Below are 16,562 nucleotides of genomic sequence, written 5' to 3' on the forward strand. Positions count from 1 at the left end.
GATGCTTTGCATTTAGTAACTGTAGCAAGATACCATTTTAGTGGTATACAAAACAGGCCTCTGACTGAGACACTTTTGAAAGTGCACACCTTTACAAATATCTCACATAAATGCCATTTTAAAGCTAAGGATCTTCTTAAGTGTAGAAAATAAGCCCTCCACTTTAACTGTGTTGGCACTTGCAATTCTTTGTGTTTAATGTTGTTTTCTTATATGGCACATTTCAGTAATTGTGGCTTTTTTTGCATTTCAGAAAGCTGTTGACATGCTTTTGGACAATGAAGATAAAATTTCAGTGAGTATCTTTTGTTTTTCTGTGTGTTACCAGATGAGTATCTGGGATGAGGATAGCCATAAAGAAGAAAGATGTTTATCAGGTAATTTTATAACTCTATCATGTGTCCTCATAACTCTATGTTTAAATTTTCTCTTTTCCTATAGATTAAAAAGGTAGTGGAAGAATTGGAAGACAGACCAGAGCTGCAGCATGTGGTGAGCATGACAGCCTTCTTCTTTTGCCCCTTTGATTGATTGTTGTGGCAAAACATCCTTCAGTATTGATGTGAGGATTCTGGAATGGCCTCCCAAGAAGATTAACATTCATATTGGAAGTTTGACCATAAGCAGTATTCTGCAATTATTAAAAATGCCCCATATGCTGTGAATCTCAAGCAAGGGATTACTTGTGGATCAGGCATTTGACTTTTGACTTACAATTGAATTTTGTGGCCAATACCGACAAAAAATTGTCATTGCATTTTTTGTGATGGCTTGAAGTAAACATCTTCCTTCTGTAGTTACCATTAAATGTAGTTATGATATAGAACAGCAGTAGCCAGTACTCACCCCAGTATGTGCCATGCAGGTGTCAAGTTTTCATATCAAAGAATTACCCCACAACTGCTCTGTGTCCAGGACTCCAGGTTGATAAAGAGCAGAGCCTCATTTTTGCCCCTCCTCCTAACTCAGCTAATCTCACTTCCCTCTTGTGGTCTAGTTTATTGTGAGCCTAAGGCCTATTTTTCTCGATGTCCCTGGAGGCTGCATTGATTCTCTGCATTGCTTTCGCCATGAGGATAAAGCAAGAGTAGATCTTTTCTGTATCCTTTAAAAAATATACAAGAGAGGGCTTCGGTGAAAATAGGCATTGTACCAGGAGGACGATGGGTAGTGAACATGAGTGCACTGCATTCCTTGCATCCCAGGAGGAGGCGGGGGATGGAGCATTTTCTTTCAAAGTCATTTGATACTTCAGGGTAGGAATATAGAAGATTTTTCTCCCCCCTCAGGGGTGGTACAGATGCTATCGTTATATTGTTAATGCTTGGGACTCTCAGAATTATCTGCTTACCCAAGCAAGACTCCGCTATGCTGGCCACCTTGGGAATTTGTTTATAAAGCAGTGATTTCTGACCTACTTAAGCTGCAAGACAGGATTATGGGCAGTAGGTATCTCTGTGACAGTGTAATTAGTGCAGTGGTGAAATGGTGGCAGGGCCCACACTAAAATGGCTCATCTTCCCTGTCAGGCAGTGTAATGTCTCTATAAATTTGGCCCGGCAGATATGACAGAGCCTCCGTATCTCGTTTGCGCCTCTGAGAAACAGGCCCGTGTATCACAGCGCACGGACTGACCCCGGTGCCGGTGGGACTGACAGAGGTCTTTCATCAGTCCAGCGGAGCCGTGCCTTCCTCAGCTCAGCAGATGGGTGCAGTCTCCCCTCTCTTACCTCCCCTTCTTGCCTGAGGGAGACATGAATCTTTACCTGAGGGGTGATTTTGTAATGTACATAGGTCATGGTGTGGCTTCTTTAGAGAATATCTACAGCGGTGAATGTCAAACATCAACTAGCTCATTTAGTAATCACAGCTTCAGGAGAAGGCTAATGCTCCTGAACCAGTAACCTGAAATGACCATACCAGGTGTGAATGCATTTTATGCTATGAGTATGATTAAGCTCTTCCTTCCTCCAGTGGTTCTTGGTGTTTTTCTTTACGTTTGACATTAACTAAACATTGAACATCGATTTCTAACTTTGTATGTAATATATTGGTAGACTTAATCTTGCCTGGGAGTAAGCAGAAAGTGAATTACTCACTTCTTTTGAGGTCCATTAACTTTTTCAGATAGCTGGGATAAAGAATCCGTTTTTGTTCAGGGTTCAGAAATTGTAATTTGCTTGACTTTTACTCATGTTGCCTGACAACAAATTGACTCATATTGCTGTCTCCACCTGTTGTTCCTAAGTGTTTTTTTTTTGATGCCACCATTATTGGCAGCATTTCATTACAAATGCTGAGTCTTAAAGAGGAGATGCTGAGCATCTATGACTGTTAATTTAGTGCCTGCTACTTGAGTTTTTAAGGGCATATGCTTGCCATGTGACTCAGTTTCCTTTTTCATGTATGATATGGGATAACAGCATGTCATACATTTCGGTCTTGGGGTGAAGCAGACAATGATGATGATAGTAGCACCGTTGCTATTGTTAACATTTCTACAGTGCTTAGTACATGCCAGGAGGGACTCTTAGTAATTTATAAATGGCAACTTACTTAATCCTCATGACAGCCCAATGAAGTTTTTGTAGATAAGGAAACCAAGTCACAGAGACTTGCCCAGGTCTCATTATTGGTAAATGGTAGAGCCAGATCATTCCAGAGAGACATCAGAATCTCCTTGCTCTTTGAAGGCATTCACTTTTGTATTTCTTCATTATCTAGAAACTCATTTTGGAAATTGCTTCTCTCTCAGCCTCTCCATTGATGCTTTTCAGAACTGAAGGTAATATTGTTAAGCAGGAATTGATTTTCTTTTTTAAAAAGAATTCATGGTTTATCCTTTGATCCTTTTAGTATTTGCATAAGCTTTTCAAGAGAGACCATCATAAGGGGCAGCGCTACCATGAAAAACAGATCAACCTTTATGCTGAATATGATCGACCAAACTTGTTGCCATTTCTCCGAGATAGTACCCATTGCCCACTTGAAAAGGTAAGTTACTACATGGTGCCCCCACTTATACTTTTCAGGTTAAGAAGTTTTCACTGTTGGTATCATGTTTGCATTCTGGACCTCTGGTCTCTGCTTATCCATCCCTGTTCCAAGGGAAGACTGTTGCTCTCAGAAAAATAGGTTTTGTTGGGGCGTTTTGATGAGAAGAGGAGGTCGTATTTGATTAGAATTGGGTGAGGAGCTCAAGCATTTCTATGACAGATTTCATCGGAATAGAGTTTTAAACCAGTAGTTTGAATCATAATCAACCATCAAGGAAAAAAGATGTCAGGAGTCTAAGTCAGGTTACCAGGATAAAAGTGGGACCACAGAACCAGAGCATGGGAAGGAGATACAGTATATCCAAAGTGAAAAGCAGTTGTTCTAGTCAGGAACCGGGTTTGCTAAACCAAGGTCTGTAACTTAGATCCATACCCTGTCTGCTTTAAATACCCTCCACGTCTTTATCTGTTCTTCTGTCAGATTGCTTTCCATTATAATTATCTGTTTACTAGTCTCTCTTACCCAATACCCGGTACATTTTTCCAAGAACAAAACAGCATGTCTTACTCGTTTTGGTAAACCCAGAACCCAACACAAATTTGATACAAACTTTTGCATGGTGAGTGAATAAATAAATAAGTGAATCCTAATTAGGGCTAAATGTGGACTAGTAAGTTTTATGAGACCAATATTTCAAAATAAACTAAATACTTACTATGTTTCTACTGGCAACAGGGTAGTCTTAAAACCTATGGTACTATTTCGTAGTTCCTCATACTATCAGACAGTATTGTTTCCTGCAGTTCTCTATGTCATCTGTAATGCTAGCTGACATCTACAGATGTGATACTAAATTCAGATGGCCAGGTAACAAATACTTTTTAGTCAACTTTGTGTATCAACAAAACAAAGAGAGCATATTTGACTCAGAAGAGATTTGTATAAAGAGGTTGATTTATAGCTCGCAGTTTAGACACATACAACTTAAAATTGCTTCTTCAACCTATTTGATCATCTTTAAATGTGTTGGATTTATTATGAACCAATTTCAGCTCAAAGGATTTTTAAAGTCTATAGGAATTTATGGAAAAATTTGCCTGAATATTAATTTATGACAAGCTTTACCATTTTAAATTTTAGGCCCAAGAGTATATTCTCAAGATGAAACTTGGGAATACATCATCTTACTCTAAAAATAAAAGCAAATATCCCCTCTTTCCCTGACTATGAATTTTGTAATTTAGAAAAAGAGAAATTTCATTTGTATCTTACTCTTTGAGAAAATGTTATTTGTCTCTGGAGAGGATGTGATTGTCTCCAGTTGAGCTCCTCAGACCAAGCCGTGTAGGTGCCTAGTAGCCATCCATGCTCATTCTTCTCACCTGCTGCACAAACCAGGTGCAGATGTGCCTTCCAGACTACAGTATGTCCATGCTTCTCACACATTGTCAACCCAGCTGATTGAAAGGTTTTCAGGTCTGTAACAGTGCTCAGCAGAAGGCGCACTGCTATGCTCAGAAGTGAGACATTGAGAAAATTGCAGTCCTGCACACGGTTCGTCTAATTTATGAAACTTGCTTAGAATATTTGCATAGACCTTTAGAACTTTTCTCTCTGTTTCACTGAAAACAACAAATTACATACAAATGAAAACAGTGCAACTGCCCTGAGACCAATTATGTTTTAAACATAGCTTGTTTTTTTTAATTAGGTCATGTTTTCCACTGCAAGAGAATTTTGGACAGATTGGTTTAGAGAGGGTAATGGTGGAAGCAGACGATTATAAAATATCAAGGCAGTAATCCACATTTTTAGAACTCTTTAGTAAATGGACTTTCACGTTACAGGTCATTATGACTTTGTAACAAATGATCTCTTTGTTATGATCCATTGTGGGAAATCTGTTTATTTTTTTAAAAAAGGGAAAAAAGTAACATATCACTCTCTCCTCTCTCAAATACCTGAAAAATATCTTAAAGGAGATATTCTTAACTTAATAATTTATAAAGAATCCATTCCTTTTTCCTTAGAAGCAAGAACTTTATTTACACTTAATCATCTTAGAAACGGATTCCTTTTATGTTTACTTATAACATGCTACCATATGTACCAATTCATGAATGACAGAGTTCAATTTCCCCTCCATTAAATGCATCTCAGGTGTGCTAACAGTGAATTGAAGGTCATGGAATACAGTTTGGCTTCTCTTTGGCTAAAGAGAAGGTCATAGAAAATGTGACCTTTTATACTGAATGTACAGTTAGAAACTTTAAAATTCCAGTGTTCTTCTGCTAGGGAATCTCTGTTTCAGAAGAGTTTGTGTACAATTATTTAATTCTTTAGATGCTTAAAGGTTTTTTTGATGTTTGTTTTATTTTAAATGGGAAGATTTTAAGGTTTCAAAGGCATTATTCAGCATGCTTCTCCACTATTGTTGATAATTCCCTTCTGCCAGAATAGCGGTTTTATCTTCCTCATTTCTAGTCATCTGCCTTGGCTGGATTTGGTTAACTGTTAGGAGAATGGAGGTTTCTAATTGGCAACTGGTTGAAATCTCCAAGAATCCAGGTCAACCTTATTTTTTAATTGACTGAAATCCTACAATCAGTAGTATTTGGCTAAAAATTTTGTAAAGACCCTGGCATCCCATCAGAAGTCCTTTAGGGACATAGTTATCAAAGGCTTGAGTTCAGGATCTAAAATAACCACAACTCTTAAATTCAAAAAGTAATCATAAATGCTTATGGAATTTTTTTTTAAAGGAGATACAGAGTTTACAGGAATTTGTAACATCTACAGCAATTTTTAAAAATCTGTAAAATTTCTATAGTGGTTTTCTAGTATATGGTGTGCCTTTATGTACTTCGTTTCATTTCATCTACAAAAAGGTGCAGCTGCGTTGATAGAGTCATTTTACAGTGATGAGCTGAGTTTTAGGAAGTTGAAAGAAACCGGCCCAAGTGCTCAGCTAATAGGTTGAGGAACCAAAGCTCGGAACCTGCATCTCCTGACTTCATGTTTCTTGTTCTTCCCACTCTGAAAAGGAATCATTTTTCAGATTTAAAAAGTTAAACTACTAACAACAACTGCAAAGCATTAATAAAGGTACCGCTTAAGTATTGCAATAATTATTAAAAAACAAAGGTTTATGAAATTGTAAAACTGTCCTTTCTGCTATAATTGCTCAGTGTGCTTATCAGGCACTAGTTTTCATTTTGCCAATTTGATGCTGATGCCTAGAGTGGTTAAAAGCAGAACAGGAGATTGTAGCTTTGGCAAATTTGTGCCTGAGTTTATGAACTCTCTCATTTATTATGGCATTCACAAGGCCAGTATTTATGAATTTGGAGGACTAAAACTGGGAGATGCAAAGTTTATAGATTTTCATTAAATAAATCTAAAGAAATGTTTGGATAAAAGACTCCAGAGTTAAGGCTGGGTAGAAATCACTGTTTAATTCACCATTGATGAAGTTTCTATTAGTTACCCCAGAAATGTCCACTCTGTTCCTTACCTTTATACTAAATCAGAAGATGAGAATTAAAATACGTATATTGGGCAGGCCATGGTAGCTCAGCAGGCAGAGTTCTCGCCTGCCGTGCCGGAGACCCCAGTTCGATTCCCGGTGCCAGCCCATGCAAAAAAAAAAAAAGCAAAAAACAACAACATGTATTATGTAATTTGTACTTGTATTCTGTCTTTTCACTTATTTTTACTACTCTTCTTTTCCTCATGTATGCATAGTGGGGGGGGGGGGGTGGCTTGGCTTTAAAATCTGAATTTCCTTTCTTTTCCCTCTAGAGGGAGCACTATTGCCCAGGAATATTCAAGAATCTAAAATAAGGAAATGTGCTTTTATGCCTTATTTGTGTCATTAATAGAAAAATCCTATGTCCTAGAAATTCTTCCTTTTTACATTTTACCCAAAATTTCTAGAGATTTGTAGAATTGCTACTTTCTCATTTGTAAAAAGTAGATACTTTTAAAATGGTGTTAGAAATTAACTGTAAAACTTTTTTTGAATCTCTGAAATTCAGATTTAAGAGACTCACATTGTCTTTGAGCTTGGTGATACATGTCTGCTTGCATGTCATACCATTCTTTGACTTTAACCTTGCTTTTAGACACCTCTTCCCACATGAATTTTCACATTAACAGTATCATACAAGAGTTTAGGAGGGCACCCTCCTGGAGAGCTGTCTGTGATGATGGAAAAGTTCTATAATCTGCAGTGTCCACAGTAGTCACTAGCTGGCTACTTGTGGCTATTGAGCATTTGGAATACAGCTGATGCAACCAAGGACCTGAATTTTTTATTTTATTTAATCATAACTAATCTAAATTCAAATAGTCACATATAGCAAGTGGCTACAGTTCCGATGTGCCTTCAAACCACAAGCTGCCTTCATGGTTTTGAGACAAGCATTCTCAGACATTTAAGAAGAAAGGGGGCGGCTCTGTTTGAAACCTTTAAATGGTACTTGAAAGTGTCAGTACATTTCCAAGTATGAAATTGATTTTTGGATAAACAGTTTCATAGTTTTGGTAATAAATTGTCTTAAGCATTATAAATACTCAGTTTATCTTTATTCAGACTACGGAAGTATAATCAGAACAAGACTCTTCCACAAATGCACATTGTCTAGGACTGGATGCTCAAGAGAAAGAGCTAAAGACCAGTGATGACCCTGAGACCAGCCCCTTCATTTCAGTATCTTCAGATCATCTTTGTCTCTGTAAATGTTTAACATGGGCAGGATGGCAGTGGAGGGACAATGGCTGAGGGTAAATAGGAAATTTACTGTAAGGAAATGGTTGGCAGAGAGAGCCAGAGAGCAGCTCACACTGTTATGTGAAGCTGTCCCCTTCTTGCTGCTTCTGGAGTCTTTCCTCCCACTTTGACTTTTGTCTCTATCCCTTAATTGACTTCTTTTTTCCTGTAATTAGAGTTTTTCTATAAAAAAGAAAAGCTTAGAAGGGTACCGTGCCTCAGATCTTTAATTCTCATTCAGTGCGTTTCTTCATAGAATCCACCTAGACTGAGGGCTTCAGTGTGCCTCAGTTTATGTCCTTCCTGTCTTTTTTTTCTTTAACCCTACTCCACCTTAACATAAACCTCAACTGTCCCAAGAGCCTCTTAATGGACAAGCAAGCTTCCCACAAACATTTATCTTAAATAATCTTCCTTTATATCAAAAACTCTTGAGTTTTTTATAAAGCACCCATTGCATGGATGCTTGGCCTCACTTTCTACACTTGTTGTAAAGGATTACAGGATACTAATACCAGAAAGCTCCTTCAATATGTGGAGTCAAACTCTCATTTTATAAAACTGATTGGTAGCAGAGTCCAGATAGCAAAATTTGGTCTGTTGACTCCTACAGTAGTCAAATGCTTTTTCCAGTTATTTCATCACACTGCTTTTGAGAAAGAAACTTAATGACTTTTTTCTTTTATTTAATTGCACCCACACACTGTTAATTCTACCTTCCTTAGCCACTGGGGCCCAAAGTGGGGTGTCCCTTTGAACTAATGTGCTCTTGACCACCCCAGTTTATTCCTGTGCTCCAAGCATAAGCCTCCTGTATTATTTGTTGCCCTTCAATTCTAGTGTTAGCTGTTCTCTGTACCACCAGCCATTTAACTTTTTCATATAGTATTTTCCATTCTATTCCTCCTGGTAATAACATAAGCTAATATTTACATTGTGTTTTGACATTTACAAATCCTTTTTTAATTATATGATTTCATTCTTACAGCAATTCAATTTCCTAAGTGCTTAATTAGCACTGTACTACTCTCTTAACTTGGAAACACTCCCATTACAAATTTAGAAAAGAGACTTAGAGAGGTGAACTCCCAGGTAGGTGGTGGTGCTGGAACTTTGCTGTGTAGCTCTTTATCTTTTACTCTTAGCTCAAGTATCGATAATCTTCTCCTGAAAGATGTCCTTGAACACTCTTCTGCTTCCTCTCTAACCCCTGCTGAGTTATAGACACCTCCTTTCTTTTCTGTCTTCCTCTAAGCTTTTTACCTACCCAGCTGTATTATTTTCTATCTACCTGTAAAGGACACAGTCCCGTTAAACCACAAATTGTCTGTCTATATCACCAGTACCTAGCACAAATCCAGGCACTCAGTTGCTTAATAATTATTTGTTGGCATAATCTCAGGTCCTCTGACCTGATTTTTTGCTCTGTCTCTTACTATATAACATCTCAGGTGAGTATCCTGCCTCTTGGGGATAGTATTATTGCAGAAGAGTAAAGGTTGATGAGAAAGTCCCTTTGTTTTAATGATTATTATAAAGAAAAATGAAATAGGAATAGGTAAACCATGTTTTTAATAAAAACAAATGAGGATTTTCTGAGTGTTGGCTAAGATTAGGTTCCACTTTGAGTGATAAAAATCTCCCAACTATAGTGGCCTAAACCAAGTGTAGTTCTCTGTAACATGGAGATCGTGGTGGAGTGGCCCTGCTTGTGTGGCTTGTCACAGGGTCAGAGTCCCAGGCTCTTTTCTCTTGTTGCTACTACCCTGTGATGTTGACATTGTGGTCCAAGATAGTGCCCTCTGCATTTCCAGGAGTAGTATGGATGGAAGGACTAAAAATAAGCAAGCAAAGGATCAGAACATACTGCAACTTAAGGAAGGCTGTCAGAAATGTCCACCAAGAGCTAAATCAGAAATGCCAATCCACATTTCTGATTCAGCTCTTGGTGGACATTTAAAATCTTACTGCTACAGGGCGGGCCACAGTGGCTCAGCAGGCAGAGTTCTCGCCTGCCCATGCCGGAGACCCAGGTTCGATTCCTGCTGCCTGCCCATGCAAAAAAAGAAACCTTGTTACTACAGGAGCAATGGGAAAAGGATACTGGGGAATAACTAGTTATCTCTACCACATAATTTTTTAAAATTAATCTTTATGTGAATAATCAACATAATAGTTTTTCCTCCACATTGTGATGTTCAGTTAGTCTCATCTCCTCATTAAAATGTTGAGTGTACTTTAAAACACCATCCTGGGCATTGCAACGGTGGCTCAAAAAGTGGCAGAATTCTCACCTGCCATGCCAGAGACCCGGATTCAATTCCTAGTACCTGCCCATGCCAAAAAAAAAAAAATTCCTAATTTCATTGCTATTCCAAAGTGTTGTTTATGGTTTCTTTTTTTTTTTATTCATTTACTATTATTATGTATTTCTACAGTGATCACTTTGATCCATGTATTTTCTCCCCTATAACCATTAATCTCCAAGCAAAGATGCAGATTTAAAATCTATATTTTGCAGAAAACTTTTAAGTCAAATATCAAAATTAGCTTCTGGTCTGGTTTCCCTAGATAGATCATTGAGCCAAAGAGCTAAGTTACTTGCCCTGCTCTGTTCATCTTCTTGGTTTTTTGGCTTAGAAACAACCTTAGCTGGTTGTTTATTCATTCATTTGTTTTGTTTCCTAATTCCTTTGTGGTAAAATCTATAACACGTTACTGCCATTCTCGTTGTTTGTTGATGACCACACTAAGTAAGCAACCTAGTAATCTTCCTCCTGAAGCCTTTTCTGCCTATTTTATTTTCTAAATATTAATTGCACATCTCCTGTGGTCTAGGCATTGCACATGGCTTTGGGCTCAGAGTACATGGTCCTGGCAAACAGGAACTCAGGATTTAAGGAGAGGAGTCAAGAATTTCCATTGAAATTAAGTGTTGTGAGGGTGTAATGCAAGGGCCTTCCTAGGATCTGAGCTGCTGTGGGGACCAAGGGATTATTGGTCTTAGGTATTTAACAGGGATGGAAGAGGGGAGCAAGGACAGCAATTCCGGCAGTGGTAAGATGAGTAGGGTGTGCAGTGAAGCTGCACAGGAGGGCAGGGCCAGATCCTGGATGCCTCCTGGGCCAGGCTCAAGGTTCTCACGTTTAGTCCAAGCAGGTTGATGCAGCAAGAAGTTCCCATAGGAGAGGTCTGAGACCAGGGTTCCCTTCTGCACAGAACACCCAGGTCAGATGTCACCTCTTCCATGAAGCTTTTCACAAGAGGTTACCATCAGAGTTCAATTTCCCTACTCAGCACACATGGCCCTGAGTTCATGGTCCCTGATGATGGGATTATATGTTGCCACTTCTTCACCCTTCCCAGTCCCTGAGCTCCCCAAGGCAGGATTCATACTGCCTCCACTTCTCCTAAACCTTCTCCTTCTCTTTGTTCTTCTCTGACACATCGTTATTAGCATTTGTATCATTGTCATCTCTGCATCTTTATCCAACTTTACCCACTAGTTATCCAGCAAAGGTTGTATGGTAACTGTGTGCCCAGTCATTTAGAACTGTGAAATTATTCATAAGCAAATAGCGCATCTTTTTTTTTTTTTACATCCAAGAAAATTCTGAATTCTACACGTTTCTATGCTTAGATGTGATCTCCTCCTTTTTTATCATTCATTGTCAGATGTGTTTTTCCCCCTCTCACTTTTGACAAATCTTTGAACAGAGTTCCTTTGTAAACCCTATAAACTGGCATTAGAAATATTCTCAGTAAATTTATTTTTGTGAAGCAAATGTTTACAGAGCATTTGGTATGTTCAATACTGGGATAATGTGACAGTGAACAAAGCAGTTTCCCTCCTTGTGGAGGGGAAACAGGGCATCAAGGAGAATAAAGAGAGAAAGCTCAGTGTCAAAGGTCCTTTCTGTCAGTGTCTCGCCTTTTGCCTTTTTTCTGGAATGTTCTGAGTTGTTTTAGTCCAAGTCAGCTGCTGTTGTGAGTGTAGAGTCTTAAGTCCTATCGGAGAGGTGAGCGAGTACAGCCACCAGCAAGACCAAAGGAGATGTAGTTTTTTCTTTGCTTCTGTTTTGTTTTGTTTTTAAGGGAAGGCCATGGAAAATTATTCCAAGCTTATAAATTTAAGTGACTCTATTAATATTTGTTCTTGTTGGTAACCCATAGTAACATTTTTACCTGCTTTAATTGAAGGCTCTTGAGATTTGTCAACAGAGAAACTTTGTAGAAGAGACAGTTTATCTTCTAAGTAAGTAGCTTTTATTTGTTTTGGTCCCTGAGAAATGGGGTAACAATGTGATATTGATTGTGTAAGAATGGATATTAAAAGTAACACAGCAGTTAGACCTTATTTTCTGCAAGAATTTAATACATGAAAAAGATTTCATAGCACTTTAGAGAAGGAAGAATTATTTAATAAATGTTGTTACAGCAATCTGTCATAAAAAAATCTCCATCAGTTCACACCTCACAACACAAATCAAAATAAATAGTAGGTAGGTTGTTAATTTGTTACTCATTTTTTTTAAATTTGGGTTAGCATGTATTACCATCCTGTTGGTAAAAATCATCTTTATTTTCAAAAAATTGCACCCTACTGTAACTGAGGAAATAAAAGTGAATATCAGAGTTTTTGAAGGAAAAGGTTACATTTTAAATGTAATTTAACTGTTGGTTGCTCCCTTGTCCTCTGACTCCTACCTGCACGTTTGTAATAGTTTTTGTACTCTGCACACCCAGATGGAAAACTTCGAATCTTTTCACATTCCTCCAAAATGATCCACTTTCATAAAAGCAGTGTCAATTTTACTGAAGAATTTATAAGGAAGCTCCGTGCAGATGTGCACATTGCAAACCTCACAACATATGACATAGGGACCATATTAGGCATGTCCCCAGCATCACTTACTTGCCCTAATCCACTAGGTTTCCCACTTTACACCTTCTCCTCATACAGCCTTGCCGGCTGCAGCAGATATTCTGTTCCCCATTCTGCCTATGCAGATTCATGGGTGCTCTCAGCAAACCCAGAACTGTCCACTTATAGGCTCTCCCTTTCTTAGGAGAAAGTACTTATGCTTGGGACTCTATATTTGTTACTTGAGATGTTCTTGAGGTTCTCATTGCAGCTTCAAGCAGCTCATCAATTTACTCCTTCCAAACAAATACAGGAAATAATCTTGTGGAGTAACTTTTCTTGGTCTTAATAATCATTGAGCAAACTTATAAAGGGAGAAGTAACCCGATTTTATAAAAATATGGAACTTCACATTCATTTAAAATTTTGACTTTTTAGAAAAATATAGACTCTATGGAAATAATTTGCAGCAAAAACAAAATACTGTAGAAGGGATAACAGATGTGATTTCATTTTACTCACAAGGCCATTGTAATCGGTTGACAATGGACGCCCATAGTGAGAAGGATTTTTAGGCCAGGTATGAACTTGGCAAGAAAGAAATGCCAAGATCCACCACCAGATCCTGCTGCAGACCAGGGGGCAGGGGGCAGGGGGCAGCATGGTGGTACATGGCCATGTTATTCCTCTAGTGAGTAAGAGGTTCTGCATGTGCTGTATTAAAAACTTATCACACTTGTCAACAAAAACAAGAAACTGCCAATCGATCAGTGAGAAAAGATAATTAACTAAATATGAAGCCTAGTTGCTAAAGCTTAAGTAATTAAACTTGCAGTAGGTGCAAAGTGTATCAGAGGCTCAGAATGATTCCCAGACCTTTAAGTCTTAGTGACAGCTGAGTTTAAAGGTATTAACATCCAAAATAAATACGAATTTGTCAGAAGAAAGTACACACCTGACAGACCTGGGTTCCAAGTCCAGGTCTGTAATGATCTTGGCAAGTTGCTGACATTTCAATTGCCTCTTCTCTAAAACAGGTACATTCATGGTACATACTTTCAAGGGATATACGGTGATGATTAAATGATGTAATTCATGTGAAGCACTTAACTGAGTACTCAGCACAAAGTAAACCCCAGTAGATAGGAGATAGTGATTCATAGCTATGTTATAGGTAGTGAATGCAAATGTTACATACAAAAATATGCTTTTGTCTTAGCTTTCAAACTGTGTAAACAAATTTAGAAAGACACTTGTTCTTTAAAAAACATGTTTAATAAAACATCCTAAATGAAGTCCTTCCTACATCTGTACCCCACCTAGGCCGAATGGGTAATAGCCGAAGTGCCCTGAAGATGATCATGGAGGAATTACATGATGTTGATAAAGCAATTGAATTTGCCAAGGAGCAAGATGATGGAGAGCTCTGGGAAGATCTGATTTTATATTCTATTGACAAACCACGTAAGCAGAAAAGCCAACTGCAATTACAACTTTATTCTCAATGTGGCCAGTTGTGTCTAAAATAAGAATTATCCCAAGTCAATCAGGTTGAAAATATGGTGAAGTATCTACAATTAAAAAACAAAGAAACAAACAAAAAACAGGTGCATTGTAATGGCTTGTATTACCTGAGCATGGTAAACTGTAAGTGTTTAGCCTAATAATATTAACTATTCCCTTGAAGTTTATATTTACCTGTTACAACCAAAGTGAATAAATGTCATCTGTGTTTGTTTTGTTTTGTTTTGTTTTTTCCACAGGGAGTGCATTTATTTTGAAAGTATGTAGCCTTACCAGGCTCTTTTTTAGAGAAACATATAACTGTTAGTAGATATCGACCAAATTTGGATCTTTACTGTTATAGTATTTAGTCTTTCTGCCCTGTAGGGCTCTGGGCACTATTTTAATAGCACAGCATCAGGAGTCTGGGTTTGTTCTCACTTGGCCCTCAGCTTGATCATTTGCATTGGGTCTCCCATTTTGAAGAGAAAACAAGTCAAAGTAGTCACCCCAACAGTAGCCCCAGCCCACTTTTGAAGATATAGAAACCAATAGTAGTAGCTTAAAATCCCACCCTCCCCCCTTTTTTTTTTTTAGTAGGAAGGCTTATCTCTTTCAAGATTTGCAAGTTTGAGAGATGTTTTATGATTGTCTTTTTTATAAGTATATGAGAATAACACTAAGGCCAATTTCATATTAAGATATTTACATGACCACATATCTTTATCTGGATATCTAATTTAGCTTGAGAATGTAGTAGGTTAAGGATCTTAAAAGACGCAAAGTGGGCGTAATGGAAAATAAGAACTTTAGAGTCCCTCAGTGTGAATTTGGGCTCATTACTTGCTAGCTGTGGGACTGGATGAATTAACTACCCATTTCCCTTTTCTGTAAAAGAGGGACAAATAATATTCCTTGCAGAATACTGGAGAAAAGAATATAATAGCTGACCTATAATACATTCTCAATAGATAACTGTTACCCCACTGCCACCCGTGGCATCGCAGACTATGTTCTGAAGGAAGGCAATCATTTGCTCTCTACCTGTTTTTAAATTCTTGTCATTTAGCTTCCCCTTTATGTCATTAGGAAAGGGGACATAAAGGAAGATTTGTTCTTGAGAGTTTGGAAACTAAAACGGTTTTAACACTTAATTTGAAGGAAATAATTTTTGCTGTCAGTTACTTTTGGCCTAAAGTTGTACATGTGCATATGTTCATTGTTCTGTGTGGTGTTTTTCTAGCCTTTATTACTGGCTTGTTAAACAACATTGGCACACACGTAGACCCAATTCTACTGATTCACCGCATTAAGGAAGGAATGGAGATTCCCAACTTGAGAGATTCCTTGGTTAAAATTCTGCAAGACTACAATTTGCAAGTAAGTACCCTTTCTTGGACAGTGAGCATGTTGAGTGAGTTAACTACCAGATAAACACTTCTAGAGTTCGTGTTAATATCAGCCAAATACTATCAATTTGATAGCTTAATTGTATTTAGGGTGAGATATTTTGAAAACTGTTCAAACAGAGAAAAAGAAGCATCATCCTTTCAGGAAGTCATCTAATTCTTTACCGATCCTCACATTTTCTTTTCTTGCTGAGCAGGCATTCTTGCATGTAATTTGTGTCATAAATATATCATGGCATTGAGGAGGTTGGGGAGGTGGTTATGATGGTTGTTAGTAGGGCAACCTAAACATTTTTAAGAGAATGAGTACTGTGTCCCTTTGGGAAATTTAAAAAGAAAAAGCTTTTCAAATAGTTTAATAATTTTACTTGAAGCCACTCAGTGACCTGTTGCCAGGAACAGGCTATATGTTCCTGTATATGAAATATAAGATTTCATTTTGGTCCATTTTCTAGAATAGTACAACCTTATTATCCCTATCAATTCAGAATTTGTGAGAAGAGTAACAGAAGCCATTATTTTCATATAAATAATTAACATGAAAATTACAAAGCACCCTAATCTTTTCCTTAAAAGGGCTCTAGCAGTTAACTATTTTTGGTATGCTGGATAGCTTCAGTAGGACTTGAAACTATTTAAAACATATTTCCCTAAAAATTCAGACTATTCTTTCCCTATTTTATTTGAAAATGAGTTTTTGTTATTATATGGATAGCATTACTTTCCTGGCAGGAAACACAAAGTTCTTACAAGTAAAGTAAAAAGATCAAGTGTCGGGGAGAGTATGTACCTAGGTACAAAAGGGGAAGAACTTAATGATACAGGGCCAATAATCACTCACGAGGGTATAGCATAGAGGGAGGGCAGCCAGCTGGGCAGGGTGGAACCGACTCAGGAAAAAGGCGGGACAGCAGGAGAATGCGGCACACACTGGAGCCTTCGCAGTCAGGCGCAGAAGTGACCAGAGGGCACTGTGTCCTTCCTGCAAGCGGGAGAGAAGGGAGGCTCCAGGCGCGTG

The 16,562-nt window shown here is 38.0% G+C and overlaps 1 protein-coding gene across 4 annotated transcripts in view; it reads left to right on the top strand.

Annotated features, from left to right (window-relative positions):
* The window catches only part of VPS41 (VPS41 subunit of HOPS complex), a 216,387-nt gene that overhangs the window by 178,861 nt on the left and 20,964 nt on the right, over positions 1-16,562 (top strand). For all 4 annotated transcript variants that reach the window (XM_077119493.1, XM_077119494.1, XM_077119496.1 and 1 more), the window contains 6 exons: positions 254-295; positions 442-492; positions 2,857-2,994; positions 11,969-12,023; positions 13,956-14,096; positions 15,379-15,515. In XM_077119493.1, coding sequence (XP_076975608.1) covers positions 254-295; positions 442-492; positions 2,857-2,994; positions 11,969-12,023; positions 13,956-14,096; positions 15,379-15,515 — 564 coding nt within the window. The remainder of the gene's footprint in view (positions 1-253; positions 296-441; positions 493-2,856; positions 2,995-11,968; positions 12,024-13,955; positions 14,097-15,378; positions 15,516-16,562) is intronic.

Source organism: Tamandua tetradactyla, chromosome 1 (assembly GCF_023851605.1).
Source record: "Tamandua tetradactyla isolate mTamTet1 chromosome 1, mTamTet1.pri, whole genome shotgun sequence".
Classification (NCBI taxonomy): domain Eukaryota; kingdom Metazoa; phylum Chordata; class Mammalia; order Pilosa; family Myrmecophagidae; genus Tamandua; species Tamandua tetradactyla.